The sequence below is a fragment of the Nomascus leucogenys genome, chromosome 19 (assembly GCF_006542625.1).
Source record: "Nomascus leucogenys isolate Asia chromosome 19, Asia_NLE_v1, whole genome shotgun sequence".
In the NCBI taxonomy this organism is placed as follows: Eukaryota; Metazoa; Chordata; class Mammalia; order Primates; family Hylobatidae; genus Nomascus; species Nomascus leucogenys.
Genome location: NC_044399.1, coordinates 49,769,926 through 49,783,271, shown reverse-complemented (window position 1 = coordinate 49,783,271; position 13,346 = coordinate 49,769,926). Strand labels below are relative to the sequence as shown.

Genomic DNA, 13,346 nt, shown 5'->3' with positions numbered 1-13,346 from the left:
CACTGCAACCTCCACCTCCCGGGTTCAAACAATTCTCCTGCCTCAGCCTCTGGAGTAGCTGGGATTACAAGCATGTGCCACCATGCCCAGCTGATTTTTGTACTTTTAGTAGAGATGAGTTTTCACCATGTTGGCCAGGCTGGTCTCAAAGTTCTGACCTCAAATGATCCACCCGCCTTGGCCCCCCAAAGTGCTGGGATTACAGGCATGAGCCACCGCACCCGGCCTATATGCTGATCTTTAAATGTAAACAAGGAAATCATAACAGTCACGTAAGAGCTACATTCTAGTTTTATACGCATTGCCTTATCATTATCACTTTAGAAAATACTTGATAAACACCTATGCTTAATAAAAGGCACATATTTATCCTCTTCATATCCCTGTGACATTCACAGGAAGAACTATCCTCACTTTCCCAAAGAGGACAATGGGTCTAAGAAAGCAGCTTATTTAAATCACCTATTTTTCCCTATAATACCAGCATTTTGGGAGGCCTAGGCGGATGAATCACTTGAGATCAGGAGTTCGAGACCAGCCTGGCCAACATAGTGGAGCCCCTGTCTCTACCGAAAATACAAGTTAGCTGAGGCAGAATTGCTTGAACCCAGGAGGCGGAGGTTGTAGCGAGCCGAGATCACGCCACTGCACTCCAACCTGGGCGACAGGGCAAGACTCTGTCTCCCTGGGGGAAAAAAAAAAAAAAATCACATATTTTTCAATTTCTAGCATTTTCTTTAAGTCTTTTTCTTTTTCCTCTCTTTTTAAAAATATCTGTCAAAATGGAGGCAACATAGCATAGAGATTATGAATGCCGGTAACGGGCTGGGCATGGAGGCTCGTGCCTGTAATTCCAGCACTTTGCAAGGCCGAGATGGAGTAGGAGGATTGCTTGAGGCCAGCAGTTTGAGACCAGCCTCGGCAACATAGCGAGACCCCATCTCTTAAAAAGAAAAAAAAAAAAAAAAAAGGCCGGGTGCAGTGGCTCACGCCTGTAATCCCAGCACTCTGGGAGGCCGAGGCGGGTGTGGATCATGAGGTCAGGAGTTCTAGACCAGCCTGGCCAACATGGTGAAACCCCGTCTCTACTAAAAATACAAGAAATTAGCTGGGTGTAGTGGCAGGCACCTGTAATCCCAGCTACTCAGGAGGCTGAGGCAGGAGAATCGCTTGAACTCAGGAAGCAGAGGTTGCAGTGAGCTGAGACCATACCACTGCACTCCAGCCTGGGCAATACATTCAAAATAAAAAAAAAAAAGAATGCAAGCACCAGAAATTGACCTGGGCTTCACTTCTTACTCCAACCACTCACTAGTTTCCAAAACCTTGTAAAAGTTCTTAACCTCCTCAGCTTCAATATTTGATCTATAAAATAGAGATAATATCAGTCTCTGGGTTGTTATCCGAATTAAATAATGTATGTTAAAAGCTCAACCTTCTGAAAACATATATAATAAATGACAAAGGAGAAAAAGGAAAACTCTGAAAGTGGTTATATATTCAGGATATCTTTACAATAATTTGCTGACTTCGGAGTTTAACCATTACTAGAATTAGCTCAGTGGAATTAAGTGGTACAAACATAGGCTTTAGGATCATAAATGTGCCACTCATAAGTTGACTAACTCTAGGCAAGTTACTTATCTTCTCCCAGTTTACTTCCTCATAGAAAATTAGCTAATATCTTTTTCCTCTAACAAAAAGAAAACAAAATTTAGATAATATTTACCTTATGACAGTGGTTTTTCAAGCTATGTTCCTAATCCTTAGAGTTCAAAAAAAGTGAAGCAAAAGTCCGTGAAGATATGTGGATAGCACTCTAGGCCAAGGGACTCCATTTTTAACTTTGTTTTCATGGGACTCCAAGTAAAATTTCATTTAAAATGTTTTCTCCGCTCAAAACTTCAACAAACATTGTCATGTCATAGGTTTCTCGTAGGGATTAAATAAAATGCCACATGTAAAAAGCTGAGTGCCAGGCTTTCGGTAAATCCAAGTATTCAGTACATAGTAATTGTTATTACAAAATTTCTTCAAGTAATGTGATGGTGATGTGATATTCAGGAAATTTAAAGATAGTGATTATCTATCTAGGTTCCTTAATTTCAGATGATTTACTTACCTTGTAGTTCAGGGCCAACAGTAGTTATTATAGCACCCAAGCATCGACCCAAACACTGATGAACTTCTGTATGTGAAGGTGGAACCGTCAACAGCAAGGTAAGAACTAGAGATAATGTTGGTTCCACATAGCCACGATACATTGGACCACTAGAATCCACTATCAAAGCAAGTGAATGAAGAGACCAAGTCTAGAATAAAATATAATTTCATTTTAGTTGTAAGGAAGAATTCGAATGTACTGAATTGAGTATACTGAATTGTTACATGGGTATACTCTTAATATTTTTAGGCATATCAATGTGAAGTAGCAAATCCAGATTGTAGGATATTTTCACACACATTCTTCATCTTCACTGTAGTTATATTTACTTATGTATAATAATGTCTAAAAAGAAACAACAAAAACAAAATATTCAAAGGGTCCACATGAAGATTCAGCCAATGACCCAGGACCTAGGTTGGGGTATTACAGGAAGAGAGAGAGGAACAGTTATTTAAAAAAAAAAACTTGATCAAGCTAACAAATCTAAAGAAATGCAAAAAAAAAAAAAAAAAAAAAAAAAAAAAAAAAAAAGGAGGAAAAAAGTACACAGAATAATACACAATAAAAAGAAAATATGCTTGAAGGAATGTACATGAATGGGTGAAATTCTCAAAGTAAGACAGACTTTAAGACTAGGCTGATAAACAAAATCTTGCTATGTACTATTACAAAAGAAACCCTAATATGTTTATCCTAACAACTTACCATGGTCATTTTTATTTCATACAGCAAATAATTTTCCAAAAAATTTTCTAAACTTTTGTAATAAAAAAATCAATAATACTATACCTGGACTTCAGGGGATGTCCCATCTTGTGCTAGAGCCAATAAAATGCTGACACTGGTCTTCAGATGTTGTCCTGAGCCTATTCCACCAACATAACGATGCAAGCAACCAAGAGCCAATGAATGACCAGTCCTAGATACAACATCTCGAGCCGATTTCAACCTGAAAAAAAGCTTATGCTTCAAGAACTAATTTTGCTATTTCCCTATAAAAACAACAACCTTATAAGTCACACAAAAATAGGGATTTATTGGGGAAATAAGAAAAGATTACAATCAATTACTTCTTTCTCCACTCCCTAACAGGAGTTAGAACTTCAATTTAAAATAACTACGGCTGGGTGTGATGGCTCATGCCTGTAATCCCAGCATTTGGGAGGCTGAGGCCAGTGGATCACTTGAGCCCAGGAGTTCGAGACCAGTCTGGCTAACATGGCAAAATCCCATTTCTAAAAAAAATTAAAAACTTAGTCGGACATGGCAGCGCATGCCTGTAGGCCCAGCTAGTAGGGAGGCTGAAGTGAGAGGACTGCTTGAGCCTGACAGGTTGAGGCTGTGAGCTGTGATCACGCCACTGCACTCCAGCCTGGGTGACAGAGCAGGACCCTGTCTCAATAATAATAATAATAATAATAATAATAATAATAGGTTAAAAACATACATTTGACTGAATAAAGCCTATTTTAATTTTAGAGAAAATTTGACAACTCACTTTTAATATTAATTATTCCTTGAAAAGCCAAGACATATTTGAAATATTTTTATATTTTTAAAAAACAAAATAACTTTTATGTTTGGTTTTAAAAATAGTAAAAAGGTATTTGTTTTCACAGTATTACATAAAATATTTTACACTTAAGAAATACCCTATAATTATGACTTGAACCTCTTTAAAAAAGGCCAATCTTTTTTCTTTGTGAAATATGTTTTAAATGAATTCAAATACATAAAAAGAGATGAACATTACTTTAAAAAATAAGCTTTATTGAGACTCATATACAATATTCGCCAACTTTAGGTATACAATTAAATTTTAAATGTATACTAAAATATACAATTTAATGAGTTTTGATAAGTATACAGTATGTAAACACCACATAATCATTAGAACAGAGATGTCCAAGATGAATATGAGGGGTCTTCAAAAAGTTTATGGAAACTACACATTATGCAAGAACTATACATGGATTTCAACATTTTGGGGTACCAAAATAAACTCGTACTAACTTGTTGTAACATATCTGAACAGAACCTAGTTTTAGGCACTAAGAAGGATAAGAACATCAGTTTGAAAAGTGCCCCTATCAGAGCAACATAAATTCTGCTAAAGATGAAGTAAGAACAAACATCAAATTTATGGTGAAGCTTGGGTGGAAGAATGGTGAAATCACCGATGCTTTACAAAAGTTTGTGGGGACAATGCCCTCAAAGATATCAGCAGTTTACAAATGAATAGCTCATTTTAAGAAGAGATGAGGCAGGCAGGGCACAGTGGCTCATGCCTGTAATCCCAGCACTTTGGGAGGCCAAGGCAGGTGGATCACTCGAGGTCAAGAGTTCACGACCAGCCTGGCCAAAATGATGAAATTGAAACCCCGTCTCTACTAAAAACACAAAAATCAGGCCAGGCACGGTGGCTCACGCCTGTAATCCCAGCACTTTGGGAGGCCAAGGGGGGCGGATCGTGAGGTCAGCAGTTTGAGACCAGCCTGGCCAACATGGTGAAACCTTGTCTCTACTAAAAATACAAACATTAGCCGGGCGTGGTGGTGGGCGCCTGTAATCCCAGCTACTTGGGAGGCTGAGGCAGGAGAATCGCTTGAACCTGGGAGGTGGAGGTTGCAGTGAGCCGAGATCATGCCATTGTACTCCAGCCTGGGCGACAAGAGCAAGACTCTGTCTCAAAAAAAAAAAAAAAAAGAGAAAGAAAAAATATAAAAATCAGCTGGGTGTGGTGGCACGTTCCTGTAATCCCAGCTACTCTGGAGGCTGAGGCAGGAGAATCACTTGAACCAGGGAGGCAGAGGCTGTAGTGAGCCAAGATCACGCCACTGCACTCCAGCCTGGGCGACAGAGTGATACTCTGTCTCAAAAAAAAAAAAGAAGGGATGAGATAATGTTGAAGAGAAATGAAGTCCACAGCTGAAGACGATACCCATCAATCTGAGAGAAAATAATGCATCTTATCTGTGCCCTAACTGAAGAGTATTGATGATTAACAGCAGAAATAATAGCCAACAACATATATATCTCAACTGGTTCAGCTTACATAATTCTGACTGAAAAGTTAGAGTTGAGCAAACTTTCCACTTGATGTGTGCCAAAACTGTTCTACCTAAATCAGCTGCAGACAAGGCAGAGCTTTCAATGGTAATTTTAAACAAGTGAGATCAAGACCCTGAAGCATTTCTTTAAAGAACTGTAACAGGAGATGGAACATGGCTTTAACAGTATGAACCTGACACAAAGCACAATCAAATCAATAGATACCAAGAGGTAAAAGTGGTTCAGTCAAAGCAAAAGTGGACTAGTTAAGAGCAAAGGTCATGGCAACAGTTTTTTGGAATGCTTAATACATTTTGCTGCTTGACTTTCTGGAGGGCCAAAGAACAATAGCATCTGCTCATTATAAAAGTATTTTGAGAAAGTTAGCCAAAGCTTTAGCGGAAAAATGACTGGGAAAGCTTCACTAGAGAGTTCTTCTCCAAGGGCAAATCTGCAAGAGTTTCAGTGGAAAGTCATTAGACAATCACTCTACGGTCCTGATTTGGCTTCTTATGATTTTTTGTTGTTGTTGTTTCCTAATCTTAAAAAAAATATTTAAAGGGTGCTCATTTTTCTTCAGTTAATAATGCAAAAAAGTCTTCATTGACATGGTTGAATTCGCAGGATTCTCGGTTTAGGGATGAACTAAATGGCTGGCATCATCACTTACAAAAGTGTCTTGAACCTGATGGAGCTTATGTTGAGAAAAAAAGTTTATATTTTTTATTTGTATCTTTTCATTCTATTATTCCAAGAACTTTTTGAAGTCCCTAATAGAAGCCATATATGTAACTTAAAAATATTCTAGTCGCCACACTCCAGAAGACAAAAAGGAAACAGGTGAAATTATTATTTTTTAAATAGAAATGAAGGTTTTAGTGTCCAGGCTGGTCTCAAACGCCTGGCCTCAAGTGATCCTCCTGCCTTGAAATCAATTTCAATACATTATATTTAACTCAATATATCCAAAATATTAAAATATCAAGATGTAATCAATATACCAAATTATTGAGATTATTTTACATTCTTTTTTTGAACTAAGTCTTCAAAATCCAATATGTATTACACACTTATAGCGTGTATCAATTTGGGCAAGATACATTTCAACTGCTCAATAATCATATGTGGGTAGTGGCTGCCATATTGACAACACAAGATATAGGACATTTTCATCACCACAGAAAGTTGCTTTAGGTCCCATTGTTGTCATATTCCTTCCCCCAACATCCTGGCAACCATTGATCTGTCTTCTATCACTATAGTTTTACCTTTTATATAGTTTCATACAAATGAAATCAGATAGTACCTAGTCTTTGGGGTCTGGATTCTTTCACATAGAACAATGCTTTTAAGATTCATCCACCCTTTATTGTAAAAGTAGTTTGCTCTTTTTATATAGCTGAGCAATATTCCATTCATGAATACATCACTATCTATTCAACCATCGATAATTGTGGATACTTTCCAGTTTTTGGCTCTCATAAATAAAGCTACTATAAAAGTTTGAGTACAAGTGTTTGTATGCACATACATTTTCATTTCTCTTACATTCCATTTCTCATACATTTCATTTCTCTCTACCTACAAGTGGAACTGGTAGGCAAAAGAGAAGCGTATATTTACGTTTATAAGAAACCATCAAACTATCTTCCAAAGTGTCTGTAGCATTTTGCATTTCTACTGGCAATGTATGAGAGTCCTAACCTACCCTTTCCTGAGATTTCAATTATATGCATGTTACATATATTGGTCCCAGAAGTCACTGAGACTCTGTTCATTTTTAATTCCAGTCCTTTTTCTCTCTATGCCTCATTTTTTATAGTTTCTATGTCTTCAACATCACTGGAATGATTCTTTTCTCAATTTCTGTGAATTTCAGTCTTAATTCTAAGCTGGTGTAAGATGTCAATACGCAAATACAGCTGACTGACCTGTTTTTCCTACCTCATTGTCTAATCTTCTGTAAATACTATCCAGTGCATTTTTTCATTTCATACACACATTTTACATTTCTAGAAGTTTCCTTTGGGCTGTTTTTACAAATTCCTTTTCTCATGTCATGCTCAGGTTTTCCTGTACTTCCTTGAAAATGTAAAGCATATTTATAACAGCTCTTTTAATATTCTTATTTGCTAATTTCATCATTTTTTTCATTTCTGGGCCGTTTCTATTGATTGATGTTTTCTCCAAGTAAGAGGTCTTATCTTTCTGCTTCTTTATGTGTCTAGTAATTTTTAATTGGATACAGGATATTGTGAATTGTATGATGTTGAGTTGCTCCATTTATTGTATTCCTTTAAATATTGCTGAGTTTTGTTCTGGGACACAGTTCAGCTACTACTAAGAATCAGCTTCATTTTCTCAAGGCTTGCTTTTAAGCTTTTTTAGGGTGGGTCAGGGACGTTGCTCCCATTACTGAAGCAATACCGTTCTGAGGGCTTCACCTCAGGAGGTCTTTCTATTCTGAATAGTGGGACACAAAATATTATCAGCCCTGTGAGTTCTGAAGATGGTTTCACCTGTTCCCTTTTGGTGGTTCTTTCCCTGGTCTTGGGTAGTTTCCTTGTATTCTGCACATATCAGTATTCAGCCAAAGACTTTAGATGACCCTTCTGTTCATAGCTCTCTCCCTGTGCAGCTCTCTCCTCTCTGTTATTCTACCCTATGCATTCTAGCATCCCCAAATTGCAAATGCTCTCTCCTCAAGTTTGGGTTTCCTATTTCTGTACTTAAGCCTGGAAACTTTCTTAAAGCAGTAATCTGGAGCATCTTTAGTGTTCCCTTTGTTTCTTTCCCATTCCTAGGAATCACTGTCCTATGCTGGCTGTTGTCCAATGTCTCGAAACTGTTGTTTCATTTATTTTATCTGTTTTTCTAGCAGTTTAAGACACAAGGGTAAATAGAGTCCCTGTTACTCCACCACTAATGGCAGTTAAAGTCCTGTACATTCTTTTAATGTTTATCTGAAAGAATAAGATTTCATCATTTTGTTCATATTTAACTAGTAATGTAGAGATTTGAAATGAAGCTAACATGTAAACTTCATTTTGGACAATGGAAAGGATCAAATAAAAGAAGCTATGAAGGAATACTTTCTTAAGCCATAAAATACTATGACTCATAATCATGCACCAATACGGTCAATTACTATTAGAACACAGAACAAAATACTACTAGGAACAAAGCACCTAAATTAACAAAGCAGCCTAAAAAGCAATTTTGGTTGTATTTTCAAAACTTTATTAAAACTTTTTTTTTTTTTTTTGAGACGGAGTCTCGCTTTGTCGCCCAGGCTGGAGTGCAGTGGCGCGATCTCAGCTCACTGCAAGCTCCGCCTCCCGGGTTCACGCCATTCTCCTGCCTCAGCCTCTCCGAGTAGCTGGGACTACAGGCGCCCGCCACCACGTCCGGCTAATTTTTTTTTTTTGCATTTTTAGTAGAGACGGGGTTTCACTGTGATCTCGATCTCCTGACCTCGTGATCCGCCTGCCTCCGCCTCCCAAAGTGCTGGGATTACAAGCGTGAGCCACCGCGCTAAAACTCTTAATAAGCTATCCACAACCAGACTTCTGGCAACCTCATTAAAAGTCAAGAGATGGGCCAGGTGCACTGGCTTATGCCTGTAATCGCAGAATTTTGGGAGGCCAACCTGGGTGGATCATTTGAAGTCAGGAGTTTGAGACCAGCCTGGCCAACATGGCAAAACACCACCTCTACTAAAAATACAAAAATTAGCCGGGCGTGGTGGCGGGCGCCTGTAATCCCAGCTACTCGGGAGGCTGAGGCACAAGAATCACTTGAACCCAGCACGTGGAGGCTGCAGTGAGCTGAGACTGCGTCACTGCACTCCAGCCTGGGCAGCAACAGGGAAACTCTGTCTCAAAAAAAAAAAAAAAATTGAGAGATGAATAATCATCCCCAAGACTCTAGTTGGCCAGTTTGCCTACTGCAAACTAAAGAAAATTCTAAGTGCTGTCACAGAACAGATGTTAAGAAGTGTGGCAGGCTGGGTGCAGTGGCTCACGGTTGTAATCCCAGCACTTTGGGAGGCTGAGGTGGGTGGATCACCTAAGGTCAGGAGTTCGAGACTAGCCTGGCCAACATGGTGAAACGTTGTCTCTACTAAAAATACAAAAATTAGCTGGGCATGGTGGTCTGCACCTGTAATCCCAGCTACATGGGAGGCTAAGGAAGGAGAATCACTTGAACCTGGGAGGTGGAGGTTGCAGTGAGACAAGATTGCGCCTCTGCAACAGAATCAGACTCCGTCTCAAAAAAAAAAAAAAAAAAAAGAAGCTGGGTGTGGTGTCTCCCTCCTGTAATCCCAACTACTCAAGAGGCTGAGGTGACAGGGCTGCTTTAGCCAAGGAGTTTGAGACCAGCCTGGGCAACACAGCAGGATCCCATATCAAAAAAAAAAAAAAAAAAAAAAAAAGAAATGTAGCAATGAATGAAGTGAACTAGGTCTATCTGTAACATTATTTCTAACATATTATATCCTTGGATAAGTAATCTTTACCTCTCTAAGCCTCCATTTCTCTATCTAAGTGAAATTATTATTATTCCTAAAGAGCAGTTGTTTTGAGGAATAAAGAATTTAAGAATAAATGCAATCTGTGAATTCTAAAACATTACACAGAGTAGGTTACCTTTGTGTTATTATTTCTCAAAAAGTAACAGGTTAGTGAACCTAAAGCAGAATCAATGTTCACAGTGATAATCATCTCTTCACAGTAAATAATCTTAGATATAAGAATATACATTTCTCAGAGGTCTCAAAGTGACTTTCAATTGAATGGAAATAAATTCAACTATCAAAGATTTTTATTTTTATCTGAACTGGGTCTTAAGCAATTGAAGGTACTCCCTATTAACCTAGAATGCTTTACAGAATGATTCCTGTCTTAATTTCTGTGAATTTCTGTCTTAATGCTAAGTTAGTATAAGATTTCAATGTGCAAATATGCAAGACGGATCTGTAGCTATAGGTGATTATGGCGTTTCACAGTCAGACATTATATCAGCAAGAGATGATGCTGATGAAAACAGTCTAATATAATGAGGCTGTGAAAGACTGAAGTTTTTCCAAAATATAGCCAGATTCTGCCAAATCTAAGACACCATCGTTTTAAAAAATGTACCATTACTTTACATAGCAGTATAAAAGAATTAGAATGCTGTCAAATATTATGACATTTCATATAGAATTTAAGAAAAATCCCAGTTTTAAATAAAATGTGAAAAAATGGGTAACAAAATCTTCGTAATAATTATTTCAGATCATAAGGATTTGAAAAAGATAATGAAGGCAAGCACTGATAATACTTTCAAACAACTAAATTGGACAGGTATAAATAAATGAAATGTCTTTGTGTTTCATCAAAGTACAAAATAAATACAGTATCCTACAGATATTGAGGACACATAATTTTTTTTTTTTTTTTTGAGACAGTCTTGCTCTGTCACCCAAGCTGGAGAGTAATGGCATGATCTTGGCTCACTGCAACCTCCACCTCCCAGGTTCAAGCGATCCTCCCATCTCAGCCTCCGAAGTAGATGGGACTATAGGTACATGCAACCATGCCCAGCTAATTTCTGTATGTTTTGTAGAGACAAAGTTTCACCATATTGCCCAGGCTGATCCAGAATTCTTGGGCTCAAGTGATCCACCCACCTCAGGCTCCTATAAGTGCTGGGATTACAGGCGAAAGACAACGCGCCCGGCCAAGGACACATAAACTAAAACTCCTTGTAATTAAAAAAAAAAATTACCCTTCAAGAGCTTTCTAAAGAAACATACTCCTACTTCACCTGTTATGAACACAGCACAAACCATTAAATGGATAACTAAGATTGTTTCTATCTTTTAATAAATCTTTAATAAAAAGCTATTTCATAATCAATGACAAATATTTGTAAAGAGGAAAACTAATCTATTGCTAGAAAATAGCAGCAATCATTCTGCAGAAGATTAAGTGTCTGGTTATATTTTAACTGTCTTTTGCCTGCTCATATTATCCTTAGTGGATTAGGGCATTATCGAATAACCAAACAAATTGCCATTTACAAGTCAAGACAAGGAAAGCTATTTACAGATAGGCAATAATTCAGAAAATACATTTTCTTCAGTACTACTACTTCATAGCCACTGCTTCATACTCTTTCTCTTTTGTTAATGATCATGACATAGTTTGTTATATTTAATACTCAATATATATACATATATATGATAGCTAAGAATGATATAATTTACATAACACAAGTGTCAGTTCTTGACAACCCTTGATTTTTAATTTCTCTACTTATGCACTTGATTAACAAGTTGATAGTCACTAATAACTGCAATTCATCATCTTAATGATACTTATTTGGGTCTCTGAGATCACTCTTTATAATTAATATATAAGTAAATCCTTAAAACCTGATGCTTAACTATTGTTTCAGTCATAATTTAAGAGATAAACTTGGTAGCGGTTAGAAAAAGAATGGCTTATTCCAAAAAGTGGATAATTAACAGAAAGAATAAAGAGGGACAAGGAAAGGCAGGAAGGAGAGAAAATGACTTCAGAGCACCTCTTCAGTGAATACACATAACTGAGAGAAGTTCTTATTAACATTTTTCTTGATTTCATTAAGTAACATTCAAGAGCCGGATTAGAAGCCCTCTCCATGCAGAAAGTATCTAACATATTACAACTTTCCCAGATTCTAGAGCTGAATCAACTGCTAAATTACAAATTGAGATCATTACAAAAAACCCACAAAATATTATCACATGCTGTATACCATGTGGAAAACACACACTCCAGTTAATTATTATTTAAAAGACATCTTTGCCTACATATGAAACTTGTTAGTAAAGAAACTCACTTACTTGTCAAAGCTATATTGGGCCATTCTAGCAATAAAAGTTGCTTCTCCAACCACCTGAGCCATTCTTCCAAGAGCTTCCCCCGCCGCACAACGTAAGATGGGGTTTGGGTTGTCCAGAGGACCCATAACCAGTGTCAGAGCAGATTTACGAACTTCCTCAGGTCCTAAAGTACTTTTGTTTTCAGCTAAGCCCTACATTAAAAAAAAAAAAAAAAAAGACAGCAATTCATAATTCATGATTTTTTTTTTTTTTAAGGCAAGGTCTTGCTCCCTTGCCCAGGCTGGAGTGCAGTGGCACAATCACTGCTCACTGCAGCCTCGACCTTCTGAGCTCAAGCAATCCTCCCACCTCAGTCTCCTGAGTAGCTGGGACTATAGGCACATGCCACCCTGCTGGGCTAATTTTTAAAAAGTTTTTGTAGAGACAGGGTCTTACTATGTTGCCCAGACTGGTCTCAAACTCCTGAGCTAAAGCAATCCTCCTGCCTGAGCCTCCTAACGTGCTGGGATTACAGGTGCACCTGGCCTCGCAATTCATATTAAATAAAGGAAAAATACATGCTGCAATCTTTCTAAAATATACATACATCTTCATAAGTTATTTTCTTCAGCCAGTTTTCACATGTATATACTAATGTCTAGAATCTGTAACTGTTCAATTCACGGTAATTACTTTCCTAAATAACGATTTCAGAACATGATCTATAACATAGCCATAGTCTGACTGGCCCTAAGAGACACTTGCAGGGAGTGTCTCTATTCAAAGACTAGTACTTAAAAGTTACTTCCATATATTAAGGACACTGTATTACTAAATCAACCATTATTTAACTGATTGAAATTTATCACTCTAAGGAAACATTCTCCTATTTCACCTGTTATGAAACAGAGCACAAACCATTAAATGGATTGATTCTATCTTTTAAGAAATCTTTTAACAAAAAAATGATTTCGGAATCAATGGCAAATATTTGGAAACAGGATATTTGGAAGAGTATTTCATACTCTTGATGAGTATGAAACTTTGAATTGTTTATATAAAAATTTCACAGAAGACAATTATATGACTTAAACAGTATAATCAACATACATCTAAAAACAAAATGAGGCCGGGTGCAGTGGCCTACACCTGTAATCCCAGCACTTTGGGAGGCCAAGGTGGGGAGATCAGGAGATCAAGACCATCCTGGCCAACATGGTAAAACCCCATCTCTACTAAAAATACAAAAAAAATTAGCAGGGTGTGGTTGCACAT

At 37.6% G+C, this 13,346-nt stretch overlaps 1 protein-coding gene across 8 annotated transcripts in view; it reads right to left on the bottom strand.

The window, feature by feature from the left end:
- HEATR5B (HEAT repeat containing 5B) overlaps positions 1-13,346 on the bottom strand; it is a 105,571-nt gene that overhangs the window by 59,031 nt on the left and 33,194 nt on the right. For all 8 annotated transcript variants that reach the window (XR_004027103.1, XM_003262733.3, XM_030800700.1 and 5 more), the window contains 3 exons: positions 12,093-12,283; positions 2,957-3,116; positions 2,123-2,312 (listed from right to left, as the gene is read on the bottom strand). Coding sequence is in view for 7 of the 8 variants with exons in the window: in XM_003262733.3 (XP_003262781.1) it covers positions 2,123-2,312; positions 2,957-3,116; positions 12,093-12,283 (541 nt within the window). In the remaining variant the exon portion in view is untranslated. The remainder of the gene's footprint in view (positions 1-2,122; positions 2,313-2,956; positions 3,117-12,092; positions 12,284-13,346) is intronic.